The 21,785-nt window shown below is 49.9% G+C and overlaps 1 protein-coding gene and 1 non-coding gene across 3 annotated transcripts; both read right to left on the reverse strand.

Annotated features, from left to right (window-relative positions):
- Nucleotides 1–595: 595 nt before the first annotated feature.
- ALDOA (aldolase, fructose-bisphosphate A) lies at nucleotides 596–20,888 on the reverse strand. 2 transcript variants are annotated; one of them, XM_088457472.1, is made up of 9 exons: nucleotides 20,786–20,888; nucleotides 6,315–6,437; nucleotides 4,526–4,737; nucleotides 4,395–4,449; nucleotides 3,361–3,521; nucleotides 1,857–1,940; nucleotides 1,596–1,770; nucleotides 1,310–1,509; nucleotides 596–1,020 (listed from the first exon to the last, which is right to left on the reverse strand). In XM_088457472.1, exons 2-9 carry the CDS (start codon nucleotides 6,424–6,426, stop codon nucleotides 925–927), a joined length of 1,095 nt encoding a protein of 364 aa, XP_088313598.1. In that variant the 5' UTR covers nucleotides 6,427–6,437; nucleotides 20,786–20,888; the 3' UTR covers nucleotides 596–924. The 2 variants fall into 2 exon arrangements, with proteins under 2 accessions (XP_088313598.1, XP_088313599.1); XM_088457473.1 differs by lacking the exon at nucleotides 20,786–20,888 and adding an exon at nucleotides 9,827–9,896.
- Nucleotides 12,188–12,259, reverse strand: TRNAG-UCC (transfer RNA glycine (anticodon UCC)). The gene has a single exon. It is a non-coding gene; the product is annotated as a tRNA-Gly (tRNA).
- Nucleotides 20,889–21,785: the final 897 nt, after the last annotated feature.

Below are 21,785 nucleotides of genomic sequence, written 5' to 3' on the forward strand. Positions count from 1 at the left end.
TGGCCTTAACCTGGCTCGGACCCTACACACTGAACATGGGTTGAAGCCTGGGTTTCGGTACTTACCCCCTTATACACCTGGTTGATGGACCAGGGTTATTCCCAGGTAGTCACCCTTCACACCAGACCCAGGTCTTCCATCTAACAGTAGACGCTTGGAGATGATGTCATCTCCAAGCGCTATTGTGCCTGCCAATTAAGTCCTGCCTTTCAGACATAAGGCAGGGCACTGAACAGGGTTGGGAATAACCCTGGTCGATTGCAGGGTTGCGGACCCAGGTCAGACCCTTTCAGACATTAGCAGGACCCAGGTTGACTCGCTGTGTTCCTGGATTTTTAAGACAGGGCCGCTATGGAAAGCTAAGCAAGGGTGCACCCATGCTGTAAGTACACCAATAAGGCTCTGTGCAACAGGATGGCAGCTCCCACTTGTGGCAGGAATCGCAATTATGCAATTTAATGTTCTGTATGCATAAGGATTCCTCTCGCCTGTGTAGAAAAATACAACAAGAGATACTGAACCCTTTGCCAGATTCTGACTGTACGACTACAACTCCCAGCATGTCCCCCATAATAACGGCAGACGTACTCCATGCTGTGATTCATCTGTCGGCTTTATTGAGATGTACTGAGAAGTGACATAAATACACAGTGACTCAGAGCTGAGGACAGGGACAGCACATAGAGGTTAGCATACACTCACACTCTCATAAGCCGGTCCACCGCACTCACCATTCATACCCTCTGCAGACCGGCGACGCCCTGCGGGTCACTAGCTCCGGCAAGGGGGGGAAGGTTAACCGTGTAACGCTCTGCAGGTGGGTGTAGCCGTACGTGGGTTTTTTTCGCTCTGCAGAGGGGACCTCACACTACGTAGACAGAAGCAGCCGCCAGTGACACTACCACCACAGGGATGACTTCTCATCTAATAGGCGTGGTTAGACACAAACAGGGACTCTCCGGCTGCGGCTCCTGCCTGTCCGGAGGACACGTATTTGCCTTGGCATGCCAGGCTGTTGGCCTAAGGACAGAAAAGGATCGTTAGAGACATTTACTCCCCATTTCCATAGAGCTTCACATTTTATAAAACCTATGATTAAACATGAATAAGAAAAAAAAAATCACAACAACTAAAATATCTCCAAACAGATTAGGGAAGTACTGTGGGCAGCCATCAGGCCGGAGGCTGGCACATCGATCTGCAACTGGAGAGCAAAAAGGATGCCCCAGCTTACACTACAATGCATCAAATATGCCACCTAGTGGTCACAGCCAGCACTGCAGCGGCTGATGCTGCGGGCAGTACCTACCAGTGCACGCTTGGTGTACTCCTCTTGAGCATTCTTAACGTTTTCCTTCTTGCCACTCCAGGCTTTAAGGGCAGAGGCCTGCAGGGCACGGCCGTAGGAGAAGGTCAGAGGCCAGGGCTTGTGCAGGGGGCACTTGTTGATGGCATTCAGGTGAACGGTGGCCTCCTCCTCGCTCTGTCCTCCAGAAAGGAAGGTGATACCTGTATGAAGGAAACACCATATAGAGTTCATCTGCTTTCTCGACAGCCCACTTTATCAGTCTTCTGAGACTCCTAGGCTCCCTTACCAGATACTGCAGGGGGCACGGTGCGTCTCAGAGCAGTGACGGTAGCCATGGCCACCTCCTCTGGAGAGTACTTCTTGGTGCAGGCGTGGCCGGGAGTCACCATGTTGGGTTTGAGGAGAGTTCCCTCCAGGTAGACGTGGTGGTCACTGAGAGCCTTGTACACAGCAGCCAGGACCTGAGGGGGCACAGAGGTCATCAGGGCACGGACTGCAACACGCAACCTCAGGGATTAGATCAGTAGGGCCGGCGAAAGACACTCACCTTCTCTGTGACATACTGGCACCTCTTCAGATCGTGTTCACCGTCAGGGAGTACCTCAGGCTCCACAATGGGGACAATGCCGTTCTGTAAAGACAAAGTCAGACGTCAGAGGAGGCACGGGCCGCTTCTGCCACTTAATAAGGCTTACTAAGAACATCCCCAGGCAGAGTGGTGTTGCAGAGAGGCGGGGGTGGCCCTAACACTCAGCGAATGCAGCGGGCATTGCTCAGTCATCCCAATTCCAAAACTACAGCCATGGGGTCATAGGACACTATTCATTACAGGGCGCGCTGTTCTCTTCCGCCATATGGAACGTGCTGCTCTTAAAAGGATAAACCTCCCCCCCTTCCTCTCTAAGAACAATTTAACCTCTTTAGTTGTGCCCACATTGTCTGCTGGAATGCCAATCCATTTTTATTATCTATTCCAGTCTTTATACCAGGAACCTGGCACCTGGGATAAAGACGGCTGCATTGCAGGATTACTCTGACAGGGCCTTGCAGCGTTTAAGGGCAGTACACACTAAGGGCAGACTGATCAGGGTGCAGGGGTTCTCGCTGTTGAGATTCACGGATGCCCCTGTCCTGGTATTAAAAGCAGAAGTGGGGCGATGTCAGTCTAGTGTGTACTCGATTAGTCCCTAGCCAACTGTGTTGTTGTAGGGGGGGGAACAGATGTATTTATAGTGACACTGGGGTAGAATGAACCTCATTAGAGGATTTATAGGTCCTTGAAGGAGCTGTGCACATCTGGGCAAAACCCTCAGGCGCCAACCCGCACTATATATCAAGTGGGAGGGGGGGGGGTGGAATCCATCCGATCCTCTGCAACAGCACATACAAGAACTTCCCCATACAGCACTAATGAGAAGGACTGGGTAGGTTTAGACTTCCCATGTGGTGACAGCAGAGCACGGATCCCCTCCTGGTTTCAGCTGTTGCACTACGTAAGCAGACTGCACTACAGATGACACAAGTTCCTGCCATAGTTTATAATCAAACTGCAGCTCCGGATGTTGCACCAAAATATTTCCTGATATTCAGTACACGCGCAATTAGGGCAGGCGCCAGTCACTATAAAATCGCACTACGGGCTTATTTTCCATCTGGTTACACACACGGTCGACCAAGATGGACAGATCGGCGCAGTTGGATCATAGTGGGCTTTATGCGGCCAAATGCAAAAACCAGGTGAGTGAAGTTTATTTTTTGCGCACAATTTCTCAGTCACCTTATGTCAGAGGTTCCCAAACTCCGCCATTACAGTCCAGGTTTTAAAGGATATCCATGTTCTAGCACAGGTGACAATTAGCACTTCAGTCAATTTGATTTAACCATCTGGGTTCAAGCACGGATATCCTTAAAACCTGTACTGCAATGGCGGGGTTTGAGAGCCGCTGGTATATATGAAGCAGCTAACAAAAGAAAATCCGTATATACGAAAAAAACAAAAACAAAAAAAAAATAATGTGCAAGATAAAAAATAAAAGAATGACAGTTATTACCTGCTGGCAAATGCTGGCATAGCGGGCCAGAACGTTGGCGTTCTCAATGATAGCAAGTCTAGAGGGTGTGTGGTCAGAGATCTTCAGCACAGAGCGCCACTTGGCGAAGTCACAACCGTCCTTCTTGTACTGGGCGCAACGCTCAGACAGACCATCCAGACCTAGAGATACCACAAATGATGTGTCACATACAATTCCCAACCCCCACTGCTACCCTACATGAGCGCCATATCTGCGCCATGCTCCAAAATAAATGCCACGCCAGTTCTATAATTGGGTAAATACTGCGGGCAATAGTACCACTGGTTTCTAATACGTGGCACAGAAGTAGCCATTTTCTCACACCAGCGTATGCGGCATTGCATAGCAATCAACAGATCCCTTTTCTGCGCCATACCTGCACGGCGTGCCAAATACGTATTCCGTTCAGGCCAGGGGCGTTGCCGCGGCGGGTGCAGCAGTAGATTCTGGATGAAGTGCCAGAATCTACGGGACATGCACCTGCGCCATTTTCCCGGGGACAGCAGTACCGTGCATGCCCGGAATCACTGAGAAAATGGCCGCCGTCATTTTCAGAACAGCACTTTGGAGACAACGGACAGTTAAGTATAAAAAGTACATGGGTGCAGGGTGTACGGTGCGGGCCCCCCTGGACCCAGGGACACATATGCACAGCACACCCTGCACCAATTATAGATACGCCCCTTGTTCAGGCGAGCGAGCTGGACGTATTTCCATGCAAGCGTGTCTGCACCAAAACCTATAACTGCCGAGACAAGTAGCGACGGTTAAATATAAAACCGCACTTTCTGCGCCTATTTAACTATACATCATGTGCAAACGTTGTGAGGGGGTGGGTCACTGCTGATAACCTACCGTGATGGTGCCTGGGTATAACAGGCCAATCACAGCTAAATGCTGCTGTCCCTTCCTCATTGGCTGATAACACTCCAGCACTGTGACATCACAATCACATCTATACTGCAGTCAGAATGTTGGCCACACACCAGCCCACAGCCACAGATCCTTATTACCTTGTGTTGTGGTCTCGCCATTGGTTCCCGCCAGAGGGACGACACCTTTGTCAACCTGGGGTGAAGAAGGAAAATATCATGAGTGATCGCAATGATTAAACCCTAAAAGACAAAACGGATACGCCGCTTACCTTGATGCCGATGATTGCGCCTTTGTCCTTGATGACCTTGGTGAAGGCTGAGCCATCGTCTGACTTGTGGTACAGAGTCTCGTGGAACAAGATGACGCCACCAATGCAGGGGTTAACTCTTTCATCAGCGGTGAACAAGAGTTGGCGGTAGAAACGGCGGTTCTCCTCTGTGTTTTCCACCCCGATGGAGCTCAGGCGCTTGGCGATGCTGCCTGTGGGAGGAGCAGAGGGAGGAGACGGTTAAATTTGGCTGTACAGGTGAGCTCACAATCTGTAGCTGCAATGCATTCTGGTACAGCGCTGATAAACCACTGAAAGTGTTCGCCAATGTAAGTAATCCGCGGTTTCTAAAAGGTATAGGGGGTAATGCTATAAAAACTGCAGTCCCAAGATTTTGTAAATATTACTGTAAAAGTTATTTTAGTTATAAGTGTCCTATAAATGTTTCCAGCTGAGTACACACTAAACTGTGTGTGTACCCAGCAATGTCGCCGATGATCCCAGCGCCGACATATCAGGCAGTCCGTACACACTGGGCGATCTGGAGCCCGACATGCCGGCCCCCCGCATCGCCTGATCTTACTGCATGTACAGAAGATCAGGCGATGAGGCCGACAAACCCACGGGAGCGCGCACTACACGATATAGCGCATACACACTACACATTTTTTTTTAACTATTTGTCGTTCTGATGTGTCAGAATCGGACAAATCGCTAAAAATATGGTGTAGTGTGTAGGGGCCATAAGTCACCCAAGTGTAGGCTAATGAGTGAAATAGGGGTGGTTTAGATGAACGCCAAAAAATGTGGATATTTTTATTTAAAAACATTCTGCTATATAAAATTTTTTTTTTTTTTTTATATCTCTATATGCGGAATTTAATGGAGAATATTCTGACATTTTGGTCATCTTTCTGTACTGCACAGTACTATATAGACACCCGTTGTACTTCACAAATATCCCTGTTTTTCTGTAGATTGTATTTATTGTAGCCTGTTACCTGGGTAAAATTAAAATGCAGGGTAATCACGAATGAAAGGGAATTCCCAGAATGCACTTTGCTTTCAATATGGCCGCCTTCTGTTTGTGGTTGCCATGGTGACTTAAGCAGCAGTATAAACGCTCTTTGAATAAGCATTATTGTGTCAGAGGTAACAAGGCTAGCATTGTATTTCCAGGGACAGAACACACAGGAGAGATTCTTATAACAAATCAGACACCATGAAGTCCACTGTCCCTAATTTCCAGGGCTTGTCCCATATTTAATCATTTCACCCTTTAAAATTGTCCCCATGGCGGTTGTAGTCCTCCAACATACCCCACTCCCACAGGAAGATATTGCTCATGATGGGGGCAATTCAATTGTTTTTTCACGCCCGATCTCCCATCTAAAAAGTGACAGGAGATCGGGGTGAGCCCATGCCTTTTTCAAATATACCAGGATTAGCTGCGGTGTGTCTATACCCGTCTAAAGTCCTAGTTGGCACGCTCAAAACCAGGACTTTTCCCCACTTTCTGCTCGCCACCTCAGGAGGGCGAGTACAGAAATCTGTGCGCCAGCGACATTCGCGCCCGAACAGAGCAAAATTTGAATTGTTCCATCAGCCACGGGCGCAAACAATTAAATTCCCCACTATGTGCTTTAATTGCATGGGCAGGGTACCTGGAAGAGATTATAAATACCTCCTGTCACAATAACCATCCCCTCAAATGTACAGAGCTGCGTAATACACATAAATACAATGTAACTATATAAAGACATATACCGCCCAATGCAGCGTCACTTACCTGTGGACTCATCGGCTGCCAGGATACCCTTCCCCTTAGCCACGATGCATGTTGCGATGTTATGGAGCTCCTTTTTCTGCTCGGCGGTCAGGGCTGGGTATTCAGTAGGCATGGTGCTATGTTCTGCAGGTGAGAGAGAGAGAGAGAGAGACTGGGCTCAGTAAATAAAGCAATGAGCATTCAGAGGCCGTTCGCTGTTACAGTGCCCAAGACGCCAGGGCAGGGCAGCCTAGTACAAACAGGCGACACACCTATATGGCTCCACCGAGCCCTCCTGATATTACACCGTTAACCCATCCTTTACCAGGCACCTGTCGCCTAATCTATGCTGCCACAGTCCTGTTACTGCAATGCTCTACTAGAGAACCCCCTCCTCCATAGCATTTACAGGGTCCGGCCCACAAATCTCTGGCTCTACAAATAAACATGGCCTCTCATTAGGAAGAGAGAAAACACATCAGTGGTGCAGACTGGGGACCTGTGAAGGAGACTTGGAGGACAGAGAGAGAGAGAGAGGGGGGGGGTCTAGTGTTTGTGCAACACAGGGACTCGTGCTGACCACCGGCAATACAGGGCCGGCTGAGGGGACCAGCCCGCGCAGGGTTAATGATACGGTACTGCACAGCATTGTGTCATTCTCTGGGGAGAGTTTCCTCCTCTATTTTACGGAAATGATGAAGCAAGTAGATAAAAAAAAAAGAAGGAAGGAGGTTGCAGGATCCTTGGGGCCTGTTACAGAAATACAGCCAGGTCTGAGTGCAGGGAACACTGCGCCATAGAGGCCGCTGCATGGCATCTTTAACCCCTTCATGTCTGCATAACATGGCAACACCAGAGGAGTACTGTGTTACTACCGCTTGTCTGAGAGGCAGGGTGCTTACACTAACTCCTTCCTGCACATCACCCCTCCATCCGCAGGCCAAGGCAGCACACTTTAACCCCTCACTGACTGTGGCCTACAACACCACATTATAGGACAGATCCAGGTTTACTGGATTCTCCATGCACCGGTCTATGTAGACCAGGTTCTCTGGTAACCCAGTCTCTGCCATTCATCCTTCTCTCCTCAAAATCAGTAATAATTCAATTGGTCCATCTGCTGATAACCCAGCGGCGGCCAGACTTGGTCCTCGGGAAGTCTATCAGGTCATGTTTCCCAGACCACCTATGAATCCTTAGAATGTGTTTGTCAGGAGTGAAGGAACCATATGTTTTATAATGGGACAGTTAGGAATGAATACTCCTGTGCACCAGTTAGGTGGTCTGGAAAACATGAACGGTTAGAGGTCCTTGGGAACCATGGTTGGCCGCCCCTGTGATAAGCCAACTCATTCTATATTTTAATGTATCTCTCTTTTCCCATCCTCAGCATTTAACGTAATACTCTCCCTCTCTCCACCTTCACCATCCAAGTCCATGGCCATCCTCACCATCTGTCTCCATGCCCATCCACACCATGTAACTCCCGACTCTACACACACCATCTAGCTGGTCCATATCCTTCCTCTCTCCATCTATTTCCATGCCACTCCTCTCTCCATCCTCACCATGTAACGCAATACCCGCCCTCTCTCTCTCATCCAAGTCCATGCTCTTCCTCTCTCCATCCACGCTCCATGTCTTTCCTCACCACTGACCTTCGTCCCCGTTCCCTATCCCCCATGTGTACGATCTCCATCCATGTGTCAATTTTCCCTATGCTCTGACTAAAGTGCTTATCTTTCCCCATCAGTTCACCAACCTGCTACTATATCCTCTCTCTACATCAGGGGTGGGGAACCTTTTATCTGCCGAGGGCCATTTTAAGACATATAACTTTATTTACAGGCCCGTGCAGGCCATGCCCCCTTCATATGTCATCACACGGGCACAGGGCCACAATCGCCGGTGGTTACAGCAATGCCCGGAGCATCCTGAGGATGCTTAGGGGAGCTGTAAGGGCAGCGGTGTGACTGTATGAAGCATCCTAAGGAGGCTCCAGGCGGCACTGCTGCATAGATTCTGGCTGCAGGGGGCCATTATAGGCACCCTGCTAGCTAGATGAGGCTAGCAGAAAAAAGCTCAGACGGCAAGACCAAATGATTCCGGGGGTCTTATACGGCCCACTGGCCTGAGGTTCCCCATCCCTGCTCTATATCATCTTCTCCATGGACATCCCCAGCCACCTCTATTCTCCCCATGCCAGCAGCACCCACCAGGCCTCCCCTCTCTGGCAAGCATTGCAGTATCCTCCCTCCACCTTCTACACCTCCATCCAATGCCCCCCTCCTCTCATCTCACCTCCACCCACTGCCCCCCTCCTCTCATCTCCACCCAATGCCCCCCGCCTCTCATCTCACCTCCATCCAATGCCCCCCGCCTCTCATCTCACCTCCATCCAATGCCCTCCGCCTCTCATCTCACCTCCACCCACTGCCCCCCTCCTCTCATCTCACCTCCACCCACTGCCCCCCTCCTCTCATCTCAACTCCACCCACTGCCCCCCTCATCTCACCTCACCTCCACCCAATGCCCCCCTCCTCTCATCTCACCTCCACCCAATGCCCCCCGCCTCTCATCTCACCTCCACCCACTGCCCCCCTCCTCTCATCTCACCTCCATCCAATGCCCCCCGCCTCTCATCTCACCTCCACCCAATGGCCCCCATCTCACCTCCACCCAATGCCCCCCGCCTCTCATCTCATCTCCACCCAATGCCCTCCGCCTCTCATCTCACCTCCACCCACTGCCCCCCTCCTCTCATCTCACCTCCGCCCACTGCCCCCCTCCTCTCATCTCACCTCCATCCAATGCCCCCGCCTCTCATCTCACCTACATCCAATGCCCCCGCCTCTCATCCCACCTCCATCCAATGCCCCCCGCCTCTCATCCCACCTCCATCCAATGCCCCCCGCCTCTCATCCCACCTCCATCCAATGCCCCCCGCCTCTCATCCCACCTCCATCCAATGCCCCCCGCCTCTCATCCCACCTCCATCCAATGCCCCCCGCCTCTCATCCCACCTCCATCCAATGCCCCCCGCCTCTCATCCCACCTCCATCCAATGCCCCCCGCCTCTCATCTCCCCTCCACCCAATGCCCCCCGCCTCTCATCTCCCCTCCACCTCTCATCTCACCTCCATCCAATGCCCCTCCCACCTCTCATCTCACCTCCATCCAATGCCCCTCCCGCCCCTCATCTCCATCCAATGCCCCCCGCCTCTCATCCACTTCCTCTACTCCCCTCAATGTATTATATAACTTATAGTAACTTATCTCTGACCCCCTCTGTATATTATTTGTAGAATAATACATATCTGACCCGTCACTAATATTATATATTTCCGTTACATTATCTATACCCCGCTCCTCCTGTAAAATTACATATTGCAGATTATATATACACAATATTATATATCCGCCCCCTGTCCTATGTGTGTGTGTGACCCAGCCCCCTCCCCAGCAGCACGGTCCCCGGTTGGGGATGGCGCCTCTCCCTCCCCCGCCACCAGCCAGGTACCCGGAGCTCTCACCTCCTCGCCGGTCTCAGCGATGTGATCGATCCTCAGCGTTCTGCACCAGAACGTCATGTAGCCAGGCGGGGGCGGGGCCACAGTTAAAGGGACCCACACTCCTTCCCCATAGGGGGACATCCATTACTGAGGCTGAAGGTCGCCCGGGGTTATTACAGGAAGGGAGCCCTGCAGACATGTATCACACAGTATAGCATCCTATAGGTCACCCACTGTGTCCATGCTATACTCCAGGCTTAGCCAGGGCTTCTATGGCTGTTGTGGAACTACAAGTCACAGCATGGCCTAGCCGGGCAGCCTGTGACTGTCACATCCTCATAGGTTGTGTTACTACTGTGCATCCATGATGTATGATTACTGCCTATAACAAATCTCAGCCACACACATGTGCCAATCAGTGCACATACATGTATGACACGTGTGGAACGCATGACACACACATGTAATGGCTCCCAGGAAATACAATCATCTCGGCCAGACGTGACAGCGGTCACAGCCCCAACTCTGATGCAACAGCCAGTCATCTCAGCCTATCATCACACCCCCACATCCTTCCTACTGTGCAGCACTCAGTCATTCATCTGCAGAGCATCATACCCCCATATCCTTCCTACTGTGCAGCACTCAGTCATTCATCTGCAGAGCATCATACCCCCATATCCTTCCTACTGTGCAGCACTCAGTCATTCATCTGCAGAGCATCATACCCCCATATCCTTCCTACTGTGCAGCACTCAGTCATTCATCTGCAGAGCATCACACCCCCATATTCTTCCTGCTGTGCAGCACTCAGTCATTCATCTGCAGAGCATCACACCCCCATATCCTTCCTACTGTGCTCCGTCATCTCAGCCTAGCATCACACCCCTATATCCTTCCTGCTGTGCAGCACTCAGTCATTCATCTGCAGAGCATCACACCCCCATATCCTTCCTGCTGTGCAGCACTCAGTCATCCACCTGCAGAGCATCACACCCCTATATCCTTCCTACTGTGCTCAGTCATCTCAGCCCATCACACCCCCATATCCTTCCTACTGTACAGCACTCAGTCATTCATCTGCAGAGCATCACACCCCCATATCCTTCCTACTGTGCTCCGTCATCTCAGTCCATCACACCCCCATATCCTTCCTACTGTGCAGCACTCAGTCATTTCATCCCATCACACCCCCATATCCTTCCTACTGTACAGCACTCAGTCATTCATCTGCAGAGCATCACACCCCCATATCCTTCCTACTGTGCAGCACTCAGTCATTCATCTGCAGAGCATCACACCCCCATATCCTTCCTACTGTGCAGCACTCAGTCATTCATCTGCAGAGCATCACACCCCCATATCCTTCCTACTGTGCAGCACTCAGTCATTCATCTGCAGAGCATCACACCCCCATATCCTTCCTACTGTGCAGCACTCAGTCATTCATCTGCAGAGCATCACACCCCCATATCCTTCCTACTGTGCAGCACTCAGTCATTCATCTGCAGAGCATCATACCCCCATATCCTTCCTACTGTGCAGCACTCAGTCATTCATCTGCAGAGCATCACACCCCCATATCCTTCCTGCTGTGCAGCACTCAGTCATTCATCTGCAGAGCATCACACCCCCATATCCTTCCTACTGTGCTCCGTCATCTCAGCCTAGCATCACACCCCTATATCCTTCCTGCTGTGCAGCACTCAGTCATTCATCTGCAGAGCATCACACCCCCATATCCTTCCTGCTGTGCAGCACTCAGTCATCCACCTGCAGAGCATCACACCCCTATATCCTTCCTACTGTGCTCAGTCATCTCAGCCCATCTCACCCCCATATCCTTCCTCCTGTGCTGTCATCCACCTGCAGATCATCTCACCCCATATGCTTCCTGTGTCCAGTTACCCACCTGCAGAGCATCTGCCCCCATCACACCTCCATATATTTCATGTGTTAGACACCCTCCTGCAAAATGGGGGAGGGGGACTGGGCACAGGAATGAGTGGGCACAGGAAGGATATGGAGGTGAGATGGATGGCAGAGCACAGGAAAGATATGGTGGGGGTGTATTGTGGGTTGAGATGCTCTGCAGGAGGATAACAGCGCAGGAAGGATATAGGAGTGAGTGCTCTGGGAATCAGTATGATTTATATTCTTCCTGTGCTCAGTCATTCTCCATGCAGAGCATCTTAGGGGGATCTGCTGCCTCCTCCCTGCAAGTGCACAGCTCCCCTCCCCAGTATAATAATGTAATGCTACCAGCAGATTATAAGGTGCCATAAAATGAGGAAGGACAGACAGACAGACAGGAGGTTTGTAGTTGCTGTCTGGCCGTAGCTGCACAATGTCATTATTTAGGATACAAAAAAAAAAACAATCTGCGTTGGCCGGGAATCGAACCCGGGTCAACTGCTTGGAAGGCAGCTATGCTCACCACTATACCACCAACGCTGTACACTGCTCCTCCTGTCTCTGTGCTGTCTACTCACTGTAGTCTGTCTGGGGGAACCTTCTATCCAGAGCTCACTAACCAGACTGAACATTCAGATATTTTGATGACAGTAGGTTGTGATAATGGGAAAGACTGGAGCACCCAGGCCAAACTATGGGGGCTATTTATTCAAGGGTGAAATGACCTATCTCCTGCCTCACACCCCACACCCCCACCAATGGGCTACGTCCTTTTTAATGTGCTGAAATGTAACTTTCAGAAGAAAAAAAAAAAAGATCATTTATCTACTGTGATCACTGGGGTCATTCCCACGGAAACTCGCAGCAACACAGGGCGAATGCGTGACGGAGCACGGACGCAGGGTTGGCGCAAGCGACCATCTGACGTAGCTGGGCGTCAGCCTGGGGTGCCTGAGCGTATGGAGAGGATAAATCACCCATAGAATCAGGGCACTGCGCCTTGCAGGGGGAGTCTGTGTGGCTTCTGTGTAATGTGGCATGCACACCACACGCCAACACGCATGTCATCGCATCACATGTGCTCCTGACAGAGCGTGTGACGTGATGATGCAATGTCAGCTGTCTGCTCAGGGCAGGCACGGCCACCAATGGGTTAACCATGGATAATTCTGGCCTGCCCTTGCGCAAAAGAATGACTCTGCAGCCACGACACGCCGTAATTATAAGGAAAGGGATTTTGCCATCGGAACTCCCCCATCGATGGTAAAACTATTTACCATCGGGAGCAGCGGCGTACCCATAATAGGTGCAGGGTGTGCGGTACACATGGACCCCTGGGTTATTATCTAATACCTCTCCGAGGTCCTGCATCGGATGTCTCAGCCCTGCACAAAACGCCGGTAAATGGCCGTCGCGGACAGTTTTTTTTTTCCGGCGTTATGTGCATGCTCAGTGAGGAAATTGACGGGAAAATGGCGGCCGTGCCATATCCCCAGTGACCTGCGCAGTAGACTCGAGGCACACTATAGTGCCCAGAGTCTACTGATGCTGCGGTCGGCGGTCAGACACGTCAGTCTGCTGCCGGCCGCCGAGGAGAGAGGAGGGGGCCCCGGATGGGGAATGAACACAGTCCCCCTTCCTCTCGTAATGCACCCCTGATCGGGAGGAAACCATTGATGTTTATGAGCCATCGATCATCAATGGCCATCCCTTGCTCAGTGCATGTGATAGGGAATATAGACTGTAAGCTCAACTGGTGCAGGGACTGATGTGAATGACTGGAATATTCTCTGTACAGCGCTGCGGAATATGTGTGCGCTACAACTGGTAAATAAATAATAAAGTAATAAATAAACTCCAGTGAGTATGAGGCCTAAGCCACGGAAACCTGTGGATGCATGCTGGGACTTGTGGTTCTGCATTAGCTGGAGACTATTCTAGGCAAAACAGTTGGTAGTGAATTGATCCAAACTACCAACAAATCTCCTCTGCTGGTAAATCTTATATATTGGCCATACTAATCGGCATAGCTTAATCAACCGGCATTGAGCGTAAGACATGTAAGTGATATCAGGCCATTCTAACGGGCATAGCTTAATCACCCGGCATTGAGCGTAAGACATGTAAGTGATATCAGGCCATACGAATCGGCATAGCTTAATCACCCGGCATTGAGCCTAAGACATATAAGTGATTTCAGGCCATACTTATCTTCATAGCGTAATCACCCGGCATTGAGCGTAAGGCATGTAAGTGATATCAGGCCATACGAATCGACATAGCGTAACCACCAGGCATTGAGCTTAAGACACGTAAGTGATTTCACTACTTGCTTGTACCATAACAGTTGTCGGCAGCGCACAGAATAAGAACACACTATGAACATTTTATGGAGAATACACAAGAAGAGAAGTTGTACTGGGCTGAAGGGCAATAAGTAGAAGAGCAATGTCCCTAACCTCAGCGACGAGGGAGGACAGAGTCACAGAGGAAAGGGTGGGGGGGTAATTATCCCTATGACAGGGGACACTAAAGTGACAGGGTCAGGAGACTGAAAGGAATGGCCCGGTGACTGGCACTTACACCAGAGGCTGAGGAGGGGTAGAGAGACGAGTTATACATAACTAGCCGTCCTGCTCCCGGGTCAGAGGATACTCTGGTGGTGGGGGCCTCAGCCTCAGCAGCTGCTGAAAGCGAGCCTCACTCTGCAGCCCCAGAAATAGCTGCGACCTTTACAGAGCGCGACAGCTGATAACTGGGGTCAGCCGGCCTGGAGGTGTGAGGTGACCCTGCCTGGCAAATGTCCTTCAGCGAGGGCGGAGGAGAAAACTGCACCCTCTGAGCTGTGCCCCCTGGAAATCAAAGGGTTACGGCGAGGGGATAAACCTACTAAAGGCCCCCACTGCACCTTACTAAATATACCATGAGGTCTTCTTTAGGCGGCATACGTCCTCCAGCCATGTGCCATGTGCTAATTAACCCTACCACACGCACATCCCCTCTTCCATTCATGGGTTAACAACAAGTGGGTACTTGGCGGCTGGGTGATGTGGGTGTAGGCCAGCAGAATGGGCCCTGAGGGGGTTCTGGGCAGGAACAATAGGAGCAGTCTGGACACGTCTGTAATGGGATTAGAGGCCGAGAGCGGAATCTGCCAGAGTCAGCAGCAGGATCCTGTGAGGGGCTGGGATGCAGACAGAGGACTATGGGGTCTATTTACTAAGTCTCGGATGGAGATAAAATGAGCGGAGATAAAGTACCAGCCAACCAGCTCCTAACTGTCATTTTTCAAACACAGGCTGTGACATGGCGGTTAGGAGCTGATTGGCTGGTACACTATGGGCCTGATTCAGAGCCGCTCGTAAGCGGCCGCTCGTTTGTTCTGAGCGATGTTCGCTCATCTGCGCATGCGTACGGTTTGTAATACGCATGCGCGAACCAGTCAGTGCCGCCGAAAATCGTTTGTTCGCTATATAGCAAATGCCTGCTATTTTTGAGTGACAGGAGGAGGCGTATGTGGGTGGTAACAGGGGAAGGTGCTTGAAAACGGGGAGTGGAATTCAGAACGCAGGCGTGCTTAAAGGTCAAAACGGGCGTTTTATGGGTGTGCATAATTAAAACAGCAGCGTCATTGACCACGTCACTTGGTTGTTTTATAGTCAGAACTGCTCGCAATATAGTGGTAGGAAAAACCAACCACAAGAATAGCGAGCAGTTCATACGCTGGTCGATGTACTCGATTAATCTAATAAATAGCGGACATGACGTATGATGCAAGCTGCCAGGGGGCGTATTTTTCAAAATTACAACCGCATGTTTTGTTCGCTCGTTCAGACTTAGAGGCGTGAACAGACCGCAATGAGCGAACGGTTCATTTTAATAACCACCCCCTTTTTCTGAACGAGCGAGCGCTAATTGCGATCAGCTCTGAATCAGGCCCTATTTCCATTCACTTTAGCTCCATCCTAGGCTTAGTAAATAGACCCCTTTAACACCAACATATAATATAATCTCTGCATGTAGTACTGTAATACAGCGTAATGCACAATATTCTACCTATTGGGTGCGCACATTATCCCCCTCAGTAGTGAACAGGTTAATCCAGTGCCTGGGGGACTGCCAGATAATTACTGTGGAGCTCTGTATATACGGGTAACCAGGCGCCTGTGTGTGTGTGTGACTGAGCTCACGTACAACAGGCGCACAGGGGGCGAGGATGACACATCCCCCTGTCCCCCCCCCCCCCCCACCCCAGCACAGCACAGGAAAAGGAGGCCTGGGCCACAGCGTGAAGGGAGACAGAAGACATTCTGCAGATACTAATGGCTGTAACTAATACACAGGACTGTAGTAGCCAGACCTGGCCTGACCTTAAGCTGGGTACACACCTGTGCAATCATTGGGCCGTGCATCCAATATCGAGAGAACAGCCGTTGGATTGTATAGGTGTGTACACTGTTCCGATGCAGGAGCGTTAGCCGATAAACGGCTTTTAATATTCGTCGGTTCGACCTCATCGAAGCCCATACACACTGAGCAATGGACCTCATTCAGAGCCGCTCGCAAAAAGCGAGCGCTCCCTCTGAATCAGGGTGGCCGCTTTTTTTGTTTTGGCTGGCCTCCTGGCCGCTCGCTAAGCTGTGGATGAGCTTTTGCGAGCGGCCAGGTGATGATCGCGACCATTGCGACCATCGGACTTGCGACGAGACCCTTGTGGTAGGGTCTCGTCTGCCGCAAGCCCCAGTGAGCTTCCTGCTCAAATAGAGCAGGAAGCTCACTACTGACATCACGAGTGATGTCAGTAGGGCCGCCTACACAAACAGCAGGCGTTCCTTCAGGAACACCTCCGTTCGTCCAGCCACCCCCCCCCCCCTCCCCGCCTACAAAACGGGGCGAGCTGTCGATCAACATCGACAGCCATACCGTTTGTAGCGAGCCCCGGAGCGAGTGGATTTGTCACTCACTCCCGGGCTTGTGCACGCGTGCGCAGTGCCCGCCATCGACCAGCTTGCGAGCGGGTCTGAATGATGGCCTATGTCTGCACAGTGTGTACGCAGCTCACAGGGGGTCACACTGGGGACAGACTGCACGGCTGATCAGGACAGTTTTACCCCATCAGCCGGCAATCGTAAAAGTGTGTACCCAGCTTTAGTCCTGCCTGAGCCAACTACAGGCCTCACCCAATGTAGACACACAGAGTATGAACAATAGGGAGCACTAGTATATTCACTCCCTACCATCAGCTTACTGCCAGCTTCCCATGTCATTGTTTAACCCCTTTGTTAGCCAGATTGTCCCATTTGTGGTGAGAGCCAGAAGCATTGGGTAATGAGGCACTTGCTTAGTGATACGAATAAACTTAAGTTCAGGCCCTTAGCAACCAATAATATGCTAATAATTGTCATTGGTAGTTACTAGTTACCTATGTGAGTGGGGACTTTTCTGGCCCTGGATAGTGATAGATTATCGGCAGAGGTGAGAATATTACACTGTACTCTAGACATATATGTAGCAGTAAAGTGAATTAATTCAACATTATTATAGGGGTAGGCAATCTGATTCAATCTGTGGCCCTCTCCAGCTGCAGTGGAACTACACATCCCAGCATGCCCTGATACCATTTCAGCATGCCCTAAGAGCAAAAATGTGTCAGGGCATGCTGAGATGTGTAGTTCATCAGCAGCTGGAGGGCCACAGAATTGCAAAAAGTGCAGAATTGGGGTTTTGGGGTACAAACTTGTGGCAAACACCCTAAACCCTTTTTACACACCCCTTGATGCTAACTGCGTAAAAAAAACACAAAAAAACCCACAAAGGACACCCCAAAAAAAAGCACTTTGAAAAAGTTCAAAGTGGGGGTACAAATTAAAAAACTAGCTAAACAGCCTTTGTGGGGGGGGGGTCTGCAAGTATGGGGGAGGTGTGTTTTTTGGATTGCAGGTGATTACTGAAGGTGCGTTTTTGTCACTTTTTAATGCTTGACTTTACCAACTTTAAAATATGCCAGCACCCATTTTCATGTACCCCAAATTTGATGGGAATACTAATTTTACCACCAAAAATTGGCTAAATGCTATTTTTCACCACTGTCCCAAAGACACTAAATAGCGCCTATTGAGACCATTCAAAGACCCCAAATAGCTTTAGCAGGGATAATCGGGGGATACTCATAGTGATCCCCCATGTCTCAGCATCTTTTGGGGGGTTTCAGGCTGATTTCCCCAAAAATGACAGGACTTTTTAGACAATTTAGTTTTTGCCAGGTCCCGTTTTCACCGATTTGGAATTGAATACGGGGATAAGCGGGGTGCGCGCGATAAGTTTTCGACAACAAAACCTCCAATGACAGCCTCAGACTTTTCGCTCCAAATTGGATACGGGCCATAATCTTATAGTGTATCTCTGTTCTGTGCCATTACTACAAGAACCACAAATGTGTGATACACAGATATATATATATACATGATATGCTGTAACCCTGTGATGGTGTAACACTGGCGCTGCTGTTTGGCAAGATGGCGTTTCATCACATAGGAAGGACAATAACGCCATCAGTTTGTACTTTCAGATTTAGGCCGTGCAGCAAGTAATTAGTAATTGGTAATTAGCTTTGGTCAGTCTAGTGCAAGGCGCATCAATGTAAGTGTCTACTCTGCAGATATGGTAATAAACTCCTTAGTCCGCAAACGCTGCGCAGAGTCACGACTGTATTTGTGACTGCGCCGCACCCTGCAATGAGACGCATTTCTCTGCATGACATTATCACTATCCGGAAAGGCGGACAAGTCTCCCGGGGACTGGGGCGCAGAGGCGACCAATTACACAATTTGCGTTGAATCGTGTCATCGTGGCTCTGTCCCCCAGCGCCACAATGTCAGTAATCTACTATGTTGCAATCACATCAGCACCCCCCCCCCCCCCACAGACCCGCTCACCCCCACAGAGTCCCCCCCAAAGTGCCGAACCGGCTGCCTCCTCTCAGAGGGGAAAGCCAAAAGGTCGGCAGTTATGGTGAACACTGAAAAAAGACTTTCTACATCAACTAGTTCAGGTGAGACCTCACGTGTGACAACTGCGAGCAGAGCTCTGTGTCCACTGCGATTGCTGATCATGTCAATAGTATGTACGTGAGTGTGGGGCTGGGATAGAGTCACCAGATCATCAATGTCCAGACACACAGAATATACACACACTACATGCCCGTCCTGCTATAGGTTCACACGTATGCTGCATGGAACACATAATGTAGGGCACTGGTTCTTAACCTCTACCCACACGTTTTCCCAACAGGTCATGTTTTTAGGATTTCTGCCTCTGGAAGCAGGTGGGATAATTACTGACTCAGTAAAATAGACTAAAGGCCCCCATACATCAGCAATTGATTGCAGCAATCGTGCAATTTGCAGTCGATTGTGTATAAAAATCTTTCCCTTTTTCAATCGATTGTGGCAATCCTGCAATCGATTGAAAAAGGGAAAAAAAATTATACACAATCGATTGCAATTTGCACGATTGCTGCAATCAATTGCTGATGTATGGGGGCCTTAACTCACCTGTGCATGATTAAAGACATCCACAAAACATGACCTGCTGGTGGTACCTGAGGACTGAAGCTGAGAACCCCCGATGTAGGGAATAATTCAAAGCAAAGCAAACAAAAAAAAGCCAGCAACTTTGCACCTGGACCAAACCATGCTGCAATGCATAGGGGGCAAATACATGTATTATGTTTGCATGTAGGGTAAATACCGGCTGCTTTTGCATGTAGCCCATACTGCAACTTATGCTGCGGACACACGGTACAATAAGCTGTCAGATTAAAACGATAACGATCCTATCGGTATCGTTAAAATCTGACAGTTTTTGGCCCCTGCAAACGACCATATGATGGTCGATGCGCGGCCACGTATGGTCGTTATCGACCAACTACCGTCGTCTGTGCAAGCAGGTTAGCCTGCTTACTATAGGGACCCACGAGTTGATAAGGGGTTACTGTATGTGTTGGATGAAAAACGATCGTCTGATCATTATCTGATCGTTGCCATCGTACCGTGTGTACGCAGCATTAGATTTGTGTTTGGAGACACCCCTCTGAAATCTAAAGGGGCAAGATCCCGTTCTGCCAACGGCGGGTTAGGGAAATCCAAAACATTACGGTGAAAAATCTATATTTCCCGATTCTGAAAATGTTAGGTACCGGCAAGTCTGGGTTTTTTAACATGTTAAATTCTCAGATTCGCAGACGGGCCGCCGTTCATCAATGTCCGCCAATCCGCAGATCAATCATGCAGTATATATATATATATATATATATATACACACACACACACACCTCCTTTTGGCCAATACTTTCTCGTATTTCCCACCAACCTAACATTGTATAGTCTCTCTAATTTTTTCCCCTCTCGTGCATGTCCTATTTCCATGTTTTTTGCAATGCGGTCTGGGTGTGATATTAGCAGTGCAGGAAGCAATGATAGCACAGGAATGTATGTAAATTAGCACCGGCATGGACAGGGGCTGTGAGAGGAACAGCCGTCCCTGTGATGTGCTCAGGGTGAGGAGACCCTCTTCTTCTTCCTCCTCTGCTGGACTCCTGTACATGCATAATCCACAGACCAGGCATGCGCTGCGCCATTGCCGGGGTGGGCTCATCCGGAACCCTCTCCTGGTCATTTTGGCGATGTGTAGTCCACATTGCAAAAATGACCCAGCCCAACGCCATCTTCGGATGACTTGGTAAATCTGACAGCTGGCCCCATAGAAACCTATGGGGGCTGCGGCTGCTGTCGGAAATGGCAGATATACCTTCATAGTACATATGGGGGATACTAAATATTTGCGTTAATCCCCCGAAAACTGTTTTTTGGGGAATATGCTGCAAATATTTGATGATAAGTAAGCCCCACAGCCCCCAGCTGCCGGCCCATAGTTTGGCCACTAATTAAAAAGCAATTGTATTAATTTCTGGCCTCTGAGTGCCATTAGGAGTAATTGTATGACCCCTGGACAATTCAGTGAATAATGAGCATGTCCAGCTACATGAGTGCCCCCCTGTCTCCTTACCTGGGTGCTCCGGAATAAGCAGGCGGGTTAGTCGGTGACTCAGCTCTGAGTGCCCGGCCTCTCTCCCCTGCGTGGCTTATAAAGCCGGCTCCTTTGGCATAGAGTGTTTGTCACTGACCTTCAGGAAGAACCCCTGACCTTTCCCACCCGTTCAAAAATAGCATCCGTCTCCTCGGTATGTGTAACTGGAGAGAGAGTGACATTCACAGGACACGGTGGCATACCCGCCAAGGTGAAGATGTGCCCGGCAGTACCCCGCAGATCATTGCGTCTTTAACCTCTTTGTTGCTGGACAATTTACCCTTATTAAAATCACATTAACCTTTGTCAGTGCAGCAGCAGCTCACCGCAATTTCACGCTGGTCGGGCCTGTACATTTGTACCGGCCGCAGACTGTTTGCAGATGGTCGGTGTTTGCTCACTAACATCTCTAGAAACTTGCAGAACATTCCACTGTCCCATAAACCTCATGACTTGCAGATCATCTCACACTTACTGCAGGAAGCCGCAGAACTGTTTATATGGTGGCTGCTTAGATATACAGTATTTGCAAACATATGGTTTAAGGAACCTTTGTGAAGCAGTGATAATCCCTGTATATGGCTTTCTCCTGTTTAGCAACTGTTGCGTTCCCTGCATGTCCGCAGTTTACCCCAACCTTATAGCCTACTGGGGACTGCGGTGTCTGCGCAAGTTAACAAGTTATCCTCAGGCTATTGTGCGCTGCGAATGCGCATTTTACAGCGACACTTTCACCGACAACGTTAGGCTGCCGTTGAAGTAGAGTAAACCCTCTCGCCAGTGCAGGGTTTAGTCAGGGCTCCGCAGGTTGATAAATAGCGGCGCTATTAAAATCTGTATTACGGCGATAAACAATGACATATTATCGCAAGGTTAGCGCAAGGTCAAAATAAATAGACCCCTTAAGGTGCGTACACACTGGGCGATATCGTTCAGTCGTTCACTTTATCATCCATTTTTTCACCGAAATGATGAACGA

This window comes from Taudactylus pleione, unplaced genomic scaffold, assembly GCF_031769625.1.
Source record: "Taudactylus pleione unplaced genomic scaffold, aTauple2 ptg000762l, whole genome shotgun sequence".
In the NCBI taxonomy this organism is placed as follows: domain Eukaryota; kingdom Metazoa; phylum Chordata; class Amphibia; order Anura; family Myobatrachidae; genus Taudactylus; species Taudactylus pleione.

What these genes read in the sequence shown, in the direction of transcription:
- ALDOA (XM_088457472.1), bottom strand. Translation starts at nt 6,426, where the DNA reads ATGCCTACTGAATACCCAGCCCTGACCGCCGAGCAGAAAAAGGAGCTC. An exon ending in ATGCCAGCATTTGCCAGCAG is followed by an intron (nt 1,941 to 3,360) that starts GTAATAACTGTC and finishes TTGTCTTTACAG; the next exon opens with AACGGCATTGTCCCCATTGT. An exon ending in GCCAGTATGTCACAGAGAAG is followed by an intron (nt 1,771 to 1,856) that starts GTGAGTGTCTTT and finishes GTGCCCCCTCAG; the next exon opens with GTCCTGGCTGCTGTGTACAA.